Raw genomic sequence first — 15,848 nt, forward strand, 5'->3', positions numbered from 1 at the left:
TTTCACATGTATGGTACTGATTGTCCCATCTTCTATGTTGTCTCTAATGTAATAGCAATCTAACTTGAGATGCTTTGTCCTGTCATGAAGAGCAGGATTGTGTGCAATGTATTCTGCTGACTTGTTGTCACAAAATAAGGGAATAGGTTTAGGAAGCTCATGTTGAAGATCTTCAAAAATGCCAGTTACCCAAGCAATCTCACTAGTGGTCTGTGACATGCTTCTAAATTCTGCCTCACAGGAGGATTTGGAGACCACCTTTTGCTTCTTTGTTTTCCAGCACACCAAGGATTTTCCTAGGAAGATGCAAAAACCTGTGAGAGACCTTCCACTATATGCACAACTTCCCCAATCAGCATCACTATAGGCTTGCAAAGTGTGCTCAGAATCACTAGGATAGAATAGACCAAGATCTATAGTTCCTTTTAGGTATTTCACCACATGTATAGCTGCTAGCATATGAGGTTTTCTAGGACAACTGAGATACTGACTCAGTTTGCTACAGAGAAAGAAAGATCAGGTCTGGAGAGATTCAGATACAAGAGTCTTCCAACTAATCTCCGATACATTTCAGGGTCTTCAAGCATCTCTCCTTCCTCAGTAGACAATTTAACTCCTTTAGGAAAAGGAAAACTGTGTGGTGTGCAGTTTTCAACCCCAGTATCATGCACAATGTCAAGTGCATATTTCCTCTGATTTATCATTGTACCTTTGGCAGATCTTGCCACCTCAATCCCTAAAAAAAATCTTAAAGGACCCAAGTCCTTTATAGTAAAAGCTTATCCATAGCTAATTTCATTTCTTGATGGAATCTTCATCATCACCACTCAGGATGAGATCATCCACATATACCAAGATGATGCAACTTTTCATATTTCTTCTTCTAATGAATAAGGAATAATCTCTTCTACATTGGATAAAATCATGCTTCAAGAGAAAATTTTTAAGCTCAATATTCCATTGTCTTGAGGCCTGTTTCAACCCATAGAGACTCTTCTTTAATTTGCAAACCTTTCCTCCTGTGTCTCTTCCATATCCTTGTGGGATTCTTAAGTATACCTCTTCTTCAATAAAACCATGTAGAAAAGCATTGTTTATATCAAGTTGATGTAAGTTCCATTGTCTTGCAGTTGCCATGGCAATAAGAATCCTCACAGTGGCAAACTTAGCCACTGGTGAGAAGGTTGCCTTGTAGTCTTTCCCTTTGACTTGCTTGTCTCCTCTTGCAACCAATCTTGCCTTGAATCTAACAACTTCACCTTTGGAGTCTAATTTCAGCTTATAGACCCACTTACTATCAATGCATTTCTTTCCTTCTGGTAACTCTGACAATTCCCATGTTTGGTTGTCTTCTAGAGCCTTGAACTCTTCTTGCATAGCTTTGACCCATCTCTCATCCATGCTAGCTTCTTTGTATGTGCTTGGTTCAGTTTCCTTGAAGGCATTATTCAAAGACACTATGTATTCTTCAGGGTAAATTACTTCATCTGTGAGGGTATACATTGCCATACTAGCACCAGTAGCTTGAACAGCCTGCTCATCATGCTGCCTTGGCTTTGTGGTGTCAAGAATGAACTCTTGATATCTGGCAGGCATCCTTCTTTCCCTTTGAGATCTTCTCACTTCCACTTCTGGCTGAACAGATGCAGGAGGCAACACAGCTCCACTTGTGTTGGAATCCATTGAGGAAGGCTCTTCCACTTCTACTCTCATATCATGAGATGCATCAACTGCTTCCATTGGCAGTGTCTGTTTCCTCCATGGTGTGTCCCTGCAAGTTAGTATCAACAATATCCACAGCAATCTCCGAAGTAGGTTCTCCTTCATCAGTGGAGAATACAACATTTAAAGGCATGTTCACAGCATTATTATCATATTCTTCCTTAGATTGTTTGAAAGGAAAAATATTTTCCTTAAAAACTACATCTCTACATGAGAAAATTCTTCTAGTTTCAATATCATACACCTTGTATCCCTTTTGATTACTAGGATATCCTAGTAACACACATCTTGTTCCCTTTGCTGCAAACTTGTCACCTTTTCTATGTCTATTTGTGGCATAACAGAGACATCCAATTACTCTCAAATGTGCATAATCAGCAGACCTCTTCATCAATCTTTCAAAAGGGGTCTCCCAATTAATGACTGCACTTGGTAACATGTTGATGACATGTGTAGCTGCTAATACACATTCACCCCATAGGTTATCTGGTAACCCTGCATGCAGTTTCATAGCCCTGGCAGTTTCAATCAAGTGCCTATGTTTTCTTTCCACACGTCCATTTTGCTCTGGAACTCCTGCAATACTTCTTTGATGCAAAATGCCCTTTTCAGCAAACATTTCAGAGCATTCTGATTTTAAGATCTCTGTCCCATTGTCACTTCTAATTATCTTAACCCTGATATTAAAATGATTCTCAGCATAGTTAATAAACCTGTGCAAAATTCCCTTTACTTGCTCTTTGTTTGAGAGCAAATGTGTCCATGTCACTCTTGAGTGATCATCAACAATAGTTAGGAAGTAATTTCCTCCTGTAATTGTTTGAGTCCTATAGGGACCCCACAAATCAATATGCAACATAGCAAAACAAGCATCTGCAATTGACACACTTTGAGTGAAAGGGAGTTTATGGTGCTTTGATAAGCAACATGTATCACAAAAGATCTCCTTTAAGTTCTTGCAATCACAAAAAGTTAAGTGTTTTAACTTAGACAAGGATCCATGCCCTAATCTTTGATGCATTAACATCACATCATTTTGCTTCTTAGAAGATAAAAAACCACTATTACTACTGGAAACTAAAGCATATGCACCCTGCCTTCCAGACATAAGAGCTTCTACTTCTTCCTCTCTGTGAACCAGCTTGTACAGTCCTCCATTTTTAGCTCCAAAACCAACTATCTTCCCATTAGAAGGGTCCTGAAAATGACATCCATTGTCATTAAAAACCACCTTCAAATTCGTTTGTTCCATAAGTTTGCTAACAGATAGCAAATTGTGTTTGAATTCTGGTATAAACAATACATTTTCCAGAATAATATCTGGACTTAATTTTACTGTTCCTAGCTGCTTGACCATTCTTATTGTTCCATCTGGCATTCCAACCTTCACAGGCCTTTTTAGCTCCCTCATCTCAGTAAAAAAATTACTACAACTACCCATATGATCAGAAGCTCCAGAATCTACTATCCATGAAGTTTTATCAAAAACATCATAATAGGAACAAGCATTTATGGAAGATATTATACCTGCAAAATTTGTCATGTGCAGTCCTGAGTTTGTTCCTGATGTGCTTGTTGATGTACCTCCTCCTTTCTGATGTTTCTCATTCAGCAATTTCAAAAGCTCCTGCATCATTGTATTTTGATTTCCCATGTTCCCTTCATTACCATTCCCCCCATCTAGAGGTGTATCTTGAGCATTTCCTTCATTCTGGTTACTCACATTTGCTGCATACTTCATATTTCCCTTCGCCTTTGTGAGATCATCAAACCATTTCGGAGTCCCATTTAACTGGAAACAGTCCTCCTTCCAATGCCCCTTCATATTGCAGTGTGTGCATTTTCTCTTCATTTTCTCTTCTTTACTTATCCTTCTTTGATAAGTATTTCCTCCTTGAACTCCTCCTCCTGAGTTTCTGCTATTATAATAGCCTCCATTTCCTTGTGTCCTGGTGACTGCCAAAGCACTAGCTTCAATTCCTACCTCCATTGCCCCAGATACTTCCTTTTGCTTCTCAGTCTGCTGTATCATATGAAATGCTCTGTTCACAGTTGGAAGAGGATCCATTGCAAGTATGTTTGCCTTCATATTGTCATATCCAACATTCAAACCCATAAGAAAATCTATCACCTTTTCTTTTGCAGCTCTCTCTGCTAATTTCTTAAGAATGTTACATGTGCACTTGCTCATTGCACCACATTCACAATCTGGAAATCCTTCAATGTTATTCAACTCATCCCAATACCTCTTCAGTTTACCATAATATGCATCCACACTCAGGTTGTTCTGCTGCAATCCATTAACCTCCTTCTTCAAACTATAGAGCTGTGGTGCGTTGGTTTGTCCATGTCTTTCAGAGAGCTCATTCCAGAATTCTTGAGCTGAATCACATATGAGCATCTGCTCAGCTATTTCAGGGATGACAGATGCGGATAACCAGCACCTAATCATACAATCATTCCTTTGCCATAGACTGTATAACTCTGATTCTATAGCAGGCTTCGAAATCTTTCCGTCAATAAACCCAAGTTTGTTCTTTGCTCCCAATGCCATCTTGACACTTCTACTCCAGTTGAGATAATTTCCACCATTAAATACAATGGGACCAAGCCCTGCATTTGAATGATCTGAGCTACCCAAATAAAAGGGATCAGCGTATGGTAACTTGTTGTTTATCATTCTTTCACTCATCTCAAATAGTCTGATGAGACCAAAATCTGAGTCTATAAATGACTCCTTCTTTTCTTCAAAATCCAGGTTTCTTGAAAGATCAAATCTTTCACTCAAAAAAATAAAAAAGATGTTTAACCCAGCATCAACCTCGATGCTCTGATACCAAGAAGAAAATCAGAGGAATGTTAGGAATACTATAAAATAGTAAAGAGGAGGCGCAGCCAATATTTTGGGAAAAGTTACCCTAGAAAAGAGCACACCTTTCATATATATATTACAGCTTAGCACTACAGACAAAAAACAGAAAAACTAGCTGTTATGTACAGCAGATTACAGCTAAGGAAAATACAGAAAGAATAAAAGAATACAAAGGAAATACAAAGAAGTATATCGTATTTCCTACAAATTAGGATTATTGATTATTTGTTGTGCTCAATGAGTATTAGCAATAGTTGGCACCACGTATGTACATAATGATTCATGAGCATTATGTTAATTACTCTATATAAGTTTGCCAGCCAATTCAAGGTTATTTTTCTTGGTTTGGTGAAATAAATCAAGGTTATAATACTCCTATCATAAGCTAGTATTATAAGAAAGCTAATTGTATTATCTCGGAGTTCTAATAATCAATGTCGTATGTACATGAGGTGACTTTTGCTTACGTGCAACGTGCATCCATGAATTGAAAAGAACAAAAAGGAGTAACTAAATGTTAATATACAGATGCTTCGTACTACCATATAATTGATGTAATTAATACTTATTAATGTTTGAAATGATTAGTGCTCCGGTAGTGCACAAGCTAGCATAAAGCATAAACATTGGTGGAAGTATTATATGAGTTCCCATTTTCTTGGATAAAATTATCCCAATCATCAGAAGATCAAGGATGTTACACCTTAGAAACATATAACAATAAAAGTAGTAGTCGATTTGCATAATAAAATTAAACTCATCTCTCTTCTTTAATTTTATTAACGTGGGACACTCACATGTATGTATTGCGCTCTATACATCAATCATAACTTCAACATGTAAACTAATTTATTTTGACTTTTATCATGATATATAAAATTTCAACATTTAATATCTTTAAAAAAAATTATATTGACGTATATGTTTACAAATATACTTATACTTATATATAAGTAAGTTTCTACTTATAACTTATGCATCCTCTACTTTTTAACACTTGCGACATTGAAATTTGGGCATGCAGTTTAAGAATGAGATTAGAGATGGTTAGTAGCTGGATTAATAAGTTTTTTTTAGTATTTTAATCTTGATTAGGGGTGTGCACCGGTCCAGGATCGGACCGAAATCCGACATTTCCTTGGGTCGGGACGGTATGATCCTGTACCTCTTGGACCGGAATTTTTTTTTCCAAAAACAAATATTTTTTTATTTTATTTAAATATATTTATAAATTACATATATTAAAAATTAAAAATTTCAATAATAATAATCCTAAAAGAATAAATAATAGGTTTTTAAGTTTCTAACTTTCAACGTTTTTTTTAACATATAAACTTTTTTTACTAAAATAATAGAAATCCCGGTCCAACTGGTCCAGACCCAAATTTTTCGGGTTTGGACCGGACCGGTTTACCAGAATATCCTATCTGGTCCGAATTATAATTCCGGTTCGGACCGATTTGTGTACACCCCTAATCTTGATATCCTAAACCTTCCCTCTAACCGGTGTCTAAGTTAATTTTTCTATATTTTCCGGTTTACCACCTCTATGATCTCTTTCTTAAACCGCTTGTCTAACTTTGATGCTGAGTATTGAAAAACTAAGGAAATAGTTTATACAAACATATATACCCCACTCATTCTACCTAGTACCTAGCTAGGGTATAAATTTCAAAGCTAAGGTTCACATTGAATTCAAACTCTTCGATCAGCACAAGAGTCCAGAAGAAATAACTAATTAATTTGTAAGTTCCTCTCTCATCTTTAAATAAGAGAATGAAATATTTTATTCATATAAATCTAGATTTTAATTAGGTATTTACCTGAATATAATGCAAATTGTCACGTTCATATGAAGGAATAAAGAGATTGCAATAAGAGATCGTTTAAAATAAGCTAAAAAAACCAATATGAATGCAAATCTATCTTACAGCTTCACTTCCAGTTTTGCGTAAAATGCCACAAGCTGCGGATGCGTAATTATACCCCTTAATTGTCTTTGGTCGGATTGGCTGAATATATGGTGGTGGATACGGCAGCCCAAGATAATCAGCTACATTACCAAATAATTTGAAACATAAAGTAGCTAGCCAAACATACATGTATTATTTATATTTAGTATATAAATATTTATGCGTGTACAAACTGTACAAGTAAAGTTTCCCTAAAAAAGGAAATAAAAATTAATTCACCTCTAATAAAAGCAAACATACAAACACAACTTTGTTTTTCGAGGAAAATTAATTAGTGACTATAAATATTTTCAATTAATAATTATCATATATTTCATTTGTTTGACTTAGATGTGATCATGGGCGGGGGAGGGCCGGGTTCGGGCCTTAAAAAAATTGCCCAACAATCAGGCCGGGCCATGCCTTAATTTGGGACAGAATTTTGTGCCCAAAGCCCGCTATTTTGGGCCAAAATGAGCGAGCTTTTCGGGCCAAAATCTGGTCGGGCCAAAAAATATATTAAAAAATCATTTTTTTTCTTGTCCAAAGCCCGTCTAAAGCCAAAAAAAAAATCGAGCTAACGGGCCAAAAATTCTGCCCAATACCCGCCCAAAAAGCAGGGCGGGGCGGGTCGGGTCGAGCCAAAATGATCAGCTTTAGTTTCACTATTATGCAACTTCATATTTGACACATTTTCAGGAAAGGCATGTGAAGAGGAGAGAGCTGGACTCATGTAATATAAGAGATAAATATACATAAAAATAGAACCCATTCGATTGAAAAGAGACGACATACAAAAAATATTACCAAATAAAGAAAACATTAATAATTATTAATGTGAAATTTTCAAATAAGGAAAACGTTCCAATAAATGTGTATAACAAAGAAAGTATCAATGAAACATGAAATTTTAGTACTTTAAAATTATACATTATTGAGATAACATTTTAATTTGCATAACATTCTCTTGTATAAAATTAGTAAAAAAAAAAACTATACGTAAAATAAAAATTATGAATGGTGCAACCAAATTGTAAAAATTATCAATAATAGAAGTAAAACCTAATTTTTTATTTAGCGACCAATTATGTTTGCATTGGAAAGATGGTTGGGGGGGTTGTTGCTTAAAAAATAAAATAGTTCCCTTATAAACTGAGTTGATCCCAAAAAAAAGGATCTAAACCATGAAAATATATACTATGCTTGAACAATAATTCAAAGTTAATAGAAATACAAATTACAACATACCTATAAAATCAGGAACTATTTTGCCATTTGTAAATCTTCCAGTGGGACCTTCTGAGAAATTATGACCATAAGGAGGGTAATTTGCTTTGGCCAATGTTGGTAACCAATTGTTATTTCCATTATCAAATAATGAATCTCCAAACACAAACAAAGCAGGAGCAAGAGATGATGATGATGAACTGCAATTACCACAGTAAATATATGAGAAAATGAATACTATTACGCAAATACTTTTTTTTTGGCAACATCATATTTCTGAATATATGCAGCTTCTTTTTGCAGTAATGGTGGGAACTGAGAATTTCTCGTGTTTAGCTAAGTCTTTTTCTTGCATGGAAAGTACCAAGAAGAAGAAAAAGTGGGCAGTTACTAAATTTGATCTGTTTTAATGTAACTAGGTCTGAAAATTTCTTTCTAGAAAGTAACATATAGAGATTAGGTCTGCACTCTGCATGTATTTATACAAGAAAGAAAAGACACGAAAGAGAAATTAGAGTAGAATAATGTGGGATTAATTATGATGTAGATACCCTAATCATATTCTACGTAATGATCAATTAATTAATCATTGTTTATTACTGAAGAAATTCCATAATTTAGAAGGATCATTATTGGACGATCTGTGAGTATGGCATGTCAACATGCCCAAAATGCGGAAGTTACAACTGTCTTATTTGTGAGATCACTGTAAGTAAATTATTAATGATGCGATAATCAAATTGTACGTTAACCAAGCAAATGTTATTTTTTTTTGAGGGGAAACGTTGAGACATATTATTATTACGACACATCCAAAACCGTCAAGGCTAAAGCACCTTGCGGAAAATTGCTTACAAAAATTTGTTCCACCCCATTAGAAGGGTACAAACGAGCAATAAAATGAGCAACAGTATTGCCTCCCCGTTTCACATGAGAAAAAGAGAAAAACTCTAGACTTTCCCCCGTAAGCCAAATATCTTCCACAATAAGGTCCATAGTGGATCGACCCCCCTGTTTCAGTACCACAGCCTTCGACAAATTATATGCATCCCCCTCCATTTCAATTGTTTCAAAACCATGTTGCCTAGCCAACTGAAGCCCAAAACGAGCAGCCATAGCTTCGCCCAACGTAGCCTTCCAGCGAGCCCGGATTCTTCGCACTCCTATCAACGCACCACCGCCCCCATTCCGACACTCCCCTCCTCCAGCATAGCTACATCAGTGTTTAGTTTGAACCTCCCCACACCCGGTGGTATCCAGCTTGCTCGCGATATCACTCCTCCGAATGGTGGCGAACGGTGAACCGCATTCGCATACGTGCGGTAGTCCATAACGAGTCTTTGAAACCCCGCAACTCCCACATCAATATTCTGCCAAGGCTCCAAGTGTACCACAGAATTGCGATATGACCAAGCACCCCATGCTAGCGCCATAACTTCCAATAACCCATTAGCATCCAACTTCGACCTCAGCCAAGCAAACAAAGCCATAAAAGATTCTCCCGGCCCCTCCGCTACGTAACAAAGAAAAGGGGAGGATTCCCAAATTGATTTCACCAAAGGACAACGGAAAATAGTATGCACAATAGTTTCCTTACCCGCATTACAGTGTGGACAAGTCCCATCCTCAATGATATGACGATCCATGAGTCGACCGCGGGTCGCCAAAGCTCCAGTGCAAGCCCTCCATACAAAGTGGTGAAGCTTAGGGGGGCCACCCAAATTCCATATCGCCCTCCAAATATCACCATTATCTCCACCAAACCGATCCTGCCACCCTCGAATATGACCCAGCCGTCCCATCCAATAACCGGATTTTGTCGAATAGACTCCATTCGTCGCGGGCCACCAGTACATTACATCTTCAGGCTGGCGCTTACTCAAGGGGATTTCGCGTATGAGTCTCGCATCCTCCTCAACAAAATGTGTAGTGAGAGCTAGCTCATCCCACTCACCATTTGTGTCGATTAAATCCGCAACCCGTAAGTCTGCTGCACTTTCCATATTAGGTGTAGGAACGAGTACCACTGAGTCACCCGGTAGCCACGCATCCTGCCACACCTGAATCTTTTCCCCATTCACCAACCCTCCACTTCAAACCATCAAGGAGGAGCGATTTTGCACCCCATATGCTCCGCCATATATAACTCGGATCAAACCCCCGTCTCGACTCCAAAAACGTCCCATGTGGATAGTAGCGTGCACTCAATACCTTGTGTACCAGAGAATCCGTATCGCACAACAATCTCCAGCCTTGTTTCGCCAACAGGGCTTGGTTAAACACCCGAAGATCCCTGAAACCCATGCCTCCGTGAGATTTAGGTAAACATAATTTTTCCCAACTTACCCAATGCATCTTGCGTTCCATATTCCTTGCTCCCCACCAGAAACGGGCACACATGGAATTTATTTCATTCAGAACACAGTCGGGAATTGCAAATAAGCTCATCATATAGGTGGGAATGGATTGAATGACCGCTTTTAGCAAGATCTCTTTCCCTGCACGAGATAATAATTTTTCCTTCCACCCTTGTAGTTTTTTCCACACTCTCTCTTTTAGTACTGCAAAAACCATCTTCTTTGACCTACCAATGACAGTGGGTAAGCCCAGATATTTCTCATGCCGTTCCACCTCTCGTACCCCAAATAACGACAAAATCTCATTCTTCCTACCAGCATTCACATTCTTACTAAAAGACACTTCGGATTTATTGAAGTTAATTTTCTGACCAGATGCTCGCTCATACGTACTGAGAATATCAGCCACCACCGAGCACTCCTGAAGTGTAGCTCTAGTAAAAAGGATACTGTCATCCGCAAAGAACAAGTGAGAAATACGGGGCGCCCTTCGACACACCCTAGCCCCATGGATCAACCCCTCATCAGCCGCTTTCGCCAGTAACGAAGAGAAACCCTCTGCACACAGGAGAAATAGATAGGGGGACACTAAGCAAATGTTATTTAGGCCCAAATGAGCTATACATTTTTTTTTCTTTTCTGGTACATAAAGAAAGTTAGGACACTCTTCTCTCAAGGGAGATTTCTAACGAATCAAGAAGAACAAATTCATTTAACAAAGATTTCGTAGAAACATCCACATCAATTCAACCGAAGCAGCCGAATTATTGTGACTTTTTCTGATAGAAGATCTGCTACCTGATTAGTTTCTCGAAAAATATTTTTAATGGAGTAGAATCTAAATTGATGAAGCAGATTTCGAATGTCATCAATTATGGTTTGGATAGTCCAAGGGCAAGTGTAATGCCCTTGCAACATAAACTTTGCTTGACGTATTTATCTAAACAAATTTTTAGTACTTTTGGAATTTATTTGAACTTATTATAATTTATTAGATTTTATCTCAACTTATATTTTCATACATAAGTTTAATTGAACATACTCTCTAACTTGTACATGAAAGTAAGTACTATAGGTACAAGACTATTTTCTTACTCATCTGGAAGAGCTTAAATAAATTATCATAAAAGACTTTAATTTCCTCATAAATATTATCACTCTGGATTCCATTCGAGTCCGACTTGATCCATTGGAATCAAAAAATGTGCAAATTCAATCCAAATCCTGAAGTGGAGCCTATATATAATTCGATAAATCTGAGCCGAATTTGATAACTAATGTCACCTTATCAACTATTCAACTTATAGACTAAACTATATTAGAATATGCAATCATCTTACTATTATTCAAAAATATATTTATATAATATAGTTATATCATAAAACACTAATTTTTGTGATATTAATCGATAAAATATATCCGAATCTCATCCAATCAGTGGCAAAGTAATTCAACATAAACCAGTAAAATAAAATTGAGGCTGAATCGATCCAACCTTACTCGAATAAGATCCATATAAAAGTGAATTGCATATGGAGTTTGTAAAATCCGACCCAATTCCACTTGTTGTCAATAATTACCTATGTCTAGATAGCATTTGGGTATAAAGTACTACTCCCTCCGTCTCAAGATATAGTTCATATTTCCATTTTGGGTATCTCAAAATATAGTTCCCATTTCCATATTTAGTTCCATATTTTTTCGTAATTTGTCTAGAAAAATTGTGTCCCATCATTTATATGCTTCTTGAATGTTCTTTTTTCCTTTGTTTATTCAACCAAAATGTTACAATTAATGTTCTTTCACCAATTATTCTTCATTCTATCTCCTAAAATTATCTTTTCCTATACAACATTTATTCAAATAAACAAAAAATATTTAATATCTCTTAGATTCTACTTGCATAAAGTACCGTGAAAAAAAAATGAATACTATATTTTGGAATGGAAGGAATAGTATTTGGATATCATAAAAGACTTTTTCAAAAATAATGAAATTAAATGAGAGAGCAACAAAAAAAAAAACCAAGGAAATATTAAATAATGTTCCAATGTACTATATCAGCATTCAGAGCATTCTTAATGATGAAAAAAAAAATGGTTCATGAGGATGAACCATTATTTTTTTTCTTAATGATCAATTGGGGAGTGGTTCACACGTGAATCAAGGCTCATCTATTCGGAAATCCGAATTGGTTCGTGAAGCAAGATGTTATGAATCTTCCACGCTGGCAGTTGGGAGGAGAAGAAAACCCAAAAAAAATAGCCAAGCGCCACATGTCCTTCACCGATTTGTGGAACAGCTCACAAAAAGACGAAAAAAAAATCTGGCAGCAGCTTTCTGACGCGCGCGCCAGCTGGCGTAACTTCCTCTCTCTTGCGCCTGCGGGCCTCTTAAATTCCGACAAGTGTTTAATTTCCATTGGTCATTTTTATTCTTAACGTTACAATTTCCGTAACGTTAATATTTCAAAAAGTACAATTTAAAAAAAAAAATGAAAAAATACCAAAATTCATATTTTTTTATTCTCTATAAAAAGACACCAATTTTGCTATACTTTATTCATAATTTCAGTTTCTCTTCTTTTCCTATTTCATTTCTTTCATCACATTATTTTTTTATTCTCTATTGACACCAATTAGATTATGATAATTAATTAGTCCTCAATAATTTTTATATAATAAAAATAAGTATTTTTAAATTAATAAGTATAAGAGTTAATTATAATTAATTAGCATAAAATGATTTTACATTAATTAATACAACTTCATAGAATTATTTAAAGAGAGAGAAAATATGGTGGGGTAGGAAAAAAGAATGATGAACCATTATTTTGGGTTCATGGTTAAGAGTGAAATTGAAAATGGTTTGTGAGAATGATGTGGAGGAGAGAGAAAAGAGGAGAGAGAAGGATGAACCATTTATTTGGGTTCATTGATAAGAATGCTCTCAAGTGATTTGAAGTTTGCCTCGATTTGTTAATCGATCGACATTGCTCTCATGGTCCACACGGATCTTCCCTAGTAGAAAAACGACGATTTGCGTCGCCTGATTTGCGTCGCACTAAAATGGAAATGACGCAAATGGGTCATTTGCGTCGCACGTGAAGAAGAGTGCGACGCACATCATGATAAATGAGCACCAGTATGAGCTATATGCGTCACATGTAACATAGGTGCGTTTCAAAAGCCCAATGTGCGTCGGACCTTCAGGCACGTACGATGCAAATCGTCTTCGCAAATCTGCGTCGCATGTTACTTCAACGCGTTGCAAAAACCCAATTTGCGTCGGACTTCATGACCCGTCCGACGCACGCAGATCCACGACCCATTTTTAGGTTTAACTTTAACCGTATACGTATGCGTCTGTTGTGCGTCTGTACTCTCCTCACTCTCTCTCTCAACCGCTTCCTTCACTCTCCTCTCTCTCTCCCTCAAACCCTAAAACCCTCAAACCAAATCTCTCTCAGCCGCTTCCTTCACTCTCTCTCCACACCAGATCTCTTCCTCTCTTCATTCTTCGGCGACCCTTCCATCGCAAGTTTCACTAGTGGAAAAATGAAGAAGGGCTGCGCTAAAAAAGGCATGTAGGGCTGTGCTTTTTGACAGCAGCCCTTTCAGTAGCAGCCCTTCACTTTTGTAAGTAGGGCTGCGCTAGAAAAGCACAGCCCTTCTATGCTAGAAGGGTTGGGCTTTTACCTAAAAAGCGCAGCCCTTCCTACCAAAAAAAAATAAAAAAAAATTTTTTTTTTTTGACATTTTTTATATAGAGAAATATTACCTAAAACAACATAAAATTAACCATTAAACGTCGAATACAAACGAAATGAAGTTGCTGCCAAATTGACATTCACCAACGAGATAACAAAAAAAATGACATTCACCATTTGCACAAAAATTGACCAAATTGAAATGAATACATCTGAATACAATTTTTCTTTTTGCATTTTTATATAGAGAAATATTACTAAAAACAACCAAATTGACATTCACCATTTGCGCAAAAATTTACCAACTACATCAGAATACAAAAGATTACACAGTAACTACACAAAAAGAAATGAATACAAACCAAAAAAAGAAATTAATATCCTGAAAAGAAAAACCGAAAAGGAACAAAAATGAAAAAAATGAACAAAAAATAACGAAAATGAAAAAAAAAAGGCCCTAAAATTGTAGATCTGAAGTTGCTGTCTATGAACGAACAAATAGAAAAAAAAAGAACGAAAATAGAAAAAATGAAGAAATGAACAAAAAATGAGAAAAATAAACAAAAATGAAAACAAAAAACCTAAAATTATAGATCTGAAGACCAACGACAGAACGGCGAACGGATGAAGTTGTGCGCGACGGTGGTGAAGAGACGAACGGCGAGAGAGGAGAGAGACGAACGGCGAGGCGACGGTTGTCTGATTTTTGCGCGCGACGGTTGAAGGTGCGCGACGGTTGAAGGCGCGCGACGGTCTGTTTTCGTCGGGGATCTGAAGAATCAAACATATATAGCCCTTCTTGTTGTTGTAGCTCGCAATTACTGACTGTAGAAGAGAGGGTTGAGGAGAAAGAAAGGTGCGTCGCTTCTTTGAATGGAGGTTGAGAGAGGAGAGAGAAGAGAGAGAAGAGAGGTGCGTGTGAGAGAGAAGAGGGGGGGGAGGGAGAGAGAAAGGGGGGGAGGAAGGGGGGGGCGTGTGAGAGAGTAATTATTAAAAAAAAAAAGCCCATAGAAGGGCTGCGCTTTTTAAAAAAGCGCAGCCCTTCACAAAACAGGGCTGCGCTTTTCTATTAAAACGCAGCCCTACTTTAACGAAGGGCTGCATTTTGTTTAAATGCGCAGCCCTACTGTATAGAAGGGCTGCGTAATGAAGAAAGCGCAGCCCTTCCAGCGCAGCCCTTCCTTTTTTTTCCCTCTCCTATAATCTTAAATCTGCTCCAAGCCTCCAACTCACGAGATCTTTTCTTGGAAACCCTAACAATGGAAGAAGCACTGTAATTCACCAACTTTTCTTCTCCTTTTCTCTTTCTCTTCATAAGTTGAATGTTAATTTCTGTTTGGTGCATTACGCCGGAGTTTGTTGCTCGTCATGCTAATTTCGTCTGTTGTTGCTCGTCACGCCGGAGTTTGTTGCTGTTGGTGCTGTTACGGTCGCCATCGAGAAGCCCAAGGTTACGGTCGCCATTTCGTCTGTTGTTGCTCGTCGCGTCGAAGGTTAGATCTCCCGTCATCGAAGATTAACAAGAACGCATCGCTCATTCTCAGGTTTTTTAGGATCTTTAGTTGTATTACATTAGTTGTTGAGAGATTCAAGTTTAGGATTTTTAGAGTATTTTTTGATTGGATTAACAAATTGTTGTTTCAATTTTTCATTGTATTTCTACATTCTTTCAGATCTGCACCTTTTTTTTTAATTTCTTTGTTGTTTTTAGTTCTTGATTTTGTACATATTTTTTCGAATTTCGCTTCGTTGTTGCAGTTGGTGATGTATCGTGTACATATTCTTGATGTATTGTGTTGTTGTATCTCTGATGTATTCGTTGTACATATTCTTGATGTATTCGTTGATGTATTCGTTGTACAATTATTCGTTGATGTATTCACCTCGAAAAAGTTGATGTATTCGTTGAATTTCACTCGAAAAGTTGATGTACTCAACAGCCTCATTCCAAATTTTTTTAATTTAAAAAAAAAATTAAAAAAAAATTGCAATTTGCGTCGCACGTAGCC

The 15,848-nt window shown here is 37.0% G+C and overlaps 2 protein-coding genes across 2 annotated transcripts; both read right to left on the minus strand.

Annotated features, from left to right (window-relative positions):
• Nucleotides 1-795: 795 nt before the first annotated feature.
• Nucleotides 796-8,889, minus strand: LOC109134389 (retrovirus-related Pol polyprotein from transposon TNT 1-94). The gene is made up of 5 exons (XM_057393048.1): nt 8,579-8,889; nt 7,795-7,973; nt 6,526-6,647; nt 1,967-4,552; nt 796-1,821 (listed from the first exon to the last, which is right to left on the minus strand). Exons 1-5 carry the CDS (start codon nt 8,887-8,889, stop codon nt 796-798), a joined length of 4,224 nt encoding a protein of 1,407 aa, XP_057249031.1.
• A 50-nt stretch (nt 8,890-8,939) lies between these two features.
• On the minus strand, nt 8,940-9,776 carry LOC104883925 (uncharacterized). The gene has a single exon (XM_010668502.1). The coding sequence runs from the start codon at nt 9,774-9,776 to the stop codon at nt 8,940-8,942; it is 837 nt and encodes a 278-aa protein (XP_010666804.1).
• Between the last annotated feature and the right edge of the window lie 6,072 nt (nt 9,777-15,848).

Source organism: Beta vulgaris, chromosome 2, assembly GCF_026745355.1.
Source record: "Beta vulgaris subsp. vulgaris cultivar EL10 chromosome 2, EL10.2, whole genome shotgun sequence".
In the NCBI taxonomy this organism is placed as follows: domain Eukaryota; kingdom Viridiplantae; phylum Streptophyta; class Magnoliopsida; order Caryophyllales; family Amaranthaceae; genus Beta; species Beta vulgaris.